This window comes from Nestor notabilis, unplaced genomic scaffold (assembly GCF_000696875.1).
Source record: "Nestor notabilis isolate BGI_N333 unplaced genomic scaffold, ASM69687v1 scaffold28157, whole genome shotgun sequence".
In the NCBI taxonomy this organism is placed as follows: domain Eukaryota; kingdom Metazoa; phylum Chordata; class Aves; order Psittaciformes; family Psittacidae; genus Nestor; species Nestor notabilis.
Window position 1 is genome coordinate 1 of NW_009937313.1, and position 2,840 is coordinate 2,840.

Here is a 2,840-nt window from a genome sequence, read left to right on the forward strand (position 1 = left end):
GGCCCGCCTGACCGCGTTCTGAGCCGGTTGTTCCGTCACCGCTTCTCATCCAGGAAGGCGTGAAAACGGAGAATGATCACATCAACCTGAAGGTGGCGGGGCAGGACGGCTCCGTCGTGCAGTTCAAAATCAAGCGGCACACCCCGCTGAGCAAGCTGATGAAGGCGTACTGCGAGCGGCAGGGGGGGACGGGGGGGGGCCCCGCCCCCCCCCCCCCCCCTGCGGGGTGAAGATCTGGGCCTGGGGGCGGTGGGAGCTTTGCTGCTTGTCTGTCAGGAACGTGGGGAATACCAGTGCATAGGAGTGAATGTATCCGGTGTGCAAGGGAGCAAGGACTTGGGATGCTTCAGCGTTAAAGTTTTTCTCTTTGCTTAATGAAAACTGACTCTTTCTTTAAAAACGTCCTGTGGCAGCAGTACTAGCCAGTGAGTTCTGATCCTGGCTCTGAAACCAATTCTCTGATTTTTCAGCCTTATAACCCTCGGTTCTGTCATCTCCCCAAACCTGATCAACTTTATATAGAGTGTGTTTTCTGTTTGCGAAATGGGACAAACCAGATTCTTCTATGCCACAAACCCTGTTGTGGTTTTGTTTTCTTCTCCCTTCATATGTCTGTCCTGTTACCCACTGCAGTTTGGACTCCTGTATTCTGCAGGTGGAGGCTGTTCCTCTGTGCAGCCCAGAGCTATTAAATGGGAAAGGGGTTTATCCCTGCAGCCCAGTTGCTGATCCTGTAGCACTCAATGCAGACTGGAAGCAGTGGTGCAGAGCAGAGGGTGGGGATGCAGATGCCTTTGGAAGCAGAGTGTGGTTCTGTTTTCTGCACTTCCCCATGTCCGTTACTTGCACGATCCTTTCTTTGCTTACTTGAACCTTATGCTCTTCCATGTTCCATGCCTGATGTAGGATAACACCTCTTGGTTGGGAATGGGAACCTGTCCTGAGTTCAGCTGTAACAGTTGTTTTTCTCCTTCTTGGTAGCTGGTGCAGTGCTGTGTTTTCAACTTTAGTCTGGGAACCGGCTGATAACACGCGGATGTTTTTAGTTCTTGCTAAGTAATGCTTACCCTGGTCAAGGACTTCCCAGTCTCACATGCTCTGCCAGTGAGGAGGGACACGGGAAGCCAGGAGGGACCAGAGACAGGATACCTGACCCAAACTGGCCAGAGGGGTATTCCATACCACAGCACGTCATGCCCAGTATATGAACTGGGGGGAGTCACCAGGAAGGCCCAGATCGCTGCTCGGGTCATGCTGGGTATCGATCAGCGGGTGGTGAGCAGTTGCATTGTGCATCACTCGTGTTTATTGTTTTTTTTTTCTTTTTTCCTTTTTGTTTTTTATTCTCTTCCCTTGTTATTTCCCTTATCATTCCGAGTTACTGGCTGGGCTTAAACCACGACAGAACCGAATACATGGGGTCTTTAGAGAAGCATGGGGAGTGCTTATGTTCGCATGGCTGTGTGTATGATTGGAAGTGTGAGTTGCAGGGATTTCAAAGGATTTTAGAGGGCAAAGCTAAGACCTGGATCCCTGAGGCAGGGAATAAAGAGTGCCTCTTGTGATTAAAAGCTTTCAGAACAGTCATGAATTCAACCTGTGTTTTGAGGGCAACTTTAACTTACTAGTGTTAGACCCCAGTGTTTTTCTGATAAACCTTGTGAGGAAAAATCTTTCAGGTCCTGCAAGTTCTTTTTCTCCAGGCCTTCTTCATGGTTCCTTTTCTCATAAGAAGATAAAGAACTAGAACTGGGAGCAGATGTTTGGCACGAGTGAAAACTTGTCTTAACTATGGGTAGTTGGTGCTGGTAGCTAGTTACCCAAAAATGTCATTTTTTTTTCAGATTGTTTTGAATTGTTTTCCTTGAGTCAACTTAATCTAATGTTACCTCTCTGCACGAGAAACAATTGTTGCTCCTTCTGGCCTATCTTCTGAGGCTTTACACAATGGTGTATGGATTGACCTGTTCCTAAATTACCTTTGTAAATTAACTTGTGCTCTTTGTGCCTTGCAGAGCAGGATCAGGACCAAGTGTCAAACCCACACCTGTGGTTCCATACAGAGTCCTTGCTGTGACGGCAGCACAGCGGGAGGTCACTCTAACAGCTCTGCTTCCTCAATTTCCTTAGCAAGATAGATGCACTGTTTCCCCTCAGTCAAATCTTTTGAGTCTTAATTTTGTTAAGATTTGTTCTGACAGTAAATCTATACGTGTTTTGTTTGGATTCATATTAATTATTTTGAACTTGCAGGGCTTGTCGATGAGGCAGATTAGATTCAGATTTGATGGACAGCCAATTAATGAAGCAGACACACCTGCACAGGTATGAAAAATGCTTTTACTGCAAACTGCTATCCAAATATTTTGATATCTGCATGCAGATCAAAATTGCACCTCAAATGCTCTGTTATTGGTACTGGTTGGGAGTAGAGAGCTAAGTGCTTTTGTAACCACGTGTATTCAAAGCCTTGCATTTTCCATGTTACTCTAACAGCTGGAGATGGAAGATGAAGACACTATTGATGTGTTCCAGCAGCAGACAGGTGGAGTGTGTTAAGACATGCCGTCCCTTTGAGAAGAGGAGTTCAAGGATCCTCATCACACCCCACTCTCTCATCTGTCCTTGGATTTGCTATTAAATAGTAAACAAATGAACATGCCAATCACACAAGATTCTTCGAAACTTTAGAGGACATTTACCAAAATTGCTTGTTGTCTTTGACGTACTGCGTGTGCAAGTCAAAACAGTATCTGCAGGGATTAATCTATACCTTCAATTGGGCCAATTTGATTTAAGTTCAGATTAAGGAGTATGCATTGTCTGTCTGCTGTTACCTT

The 2,840-nt window shown here is 46.0% G+C and overlaps 1 protein-coding gene across 1 annotated transcript; it reads left to right on the plus strand.

Moving 5' to 3' along the window:
• Window positions 1-53: 53 nt before the first annotated feature.
• Window positions 54-2,559, plus strand: LOC104399841 (small ubiquitin-related modifier 3; the record flags this gene model as incomplete). Its single annotated transcript, XM_010018780.1, has 3 exons — window positions 54-178; window positions 2,250-2,325; window positions 2,497-2,559. Coding segments are annotated over 3 exons (264 nt in total), but the record flags the coding sequence as incomplete, so codon positions are not given.
• Between the last annotated feature and the right edge of the window lie 281 nt (window positions 2,560-2,840).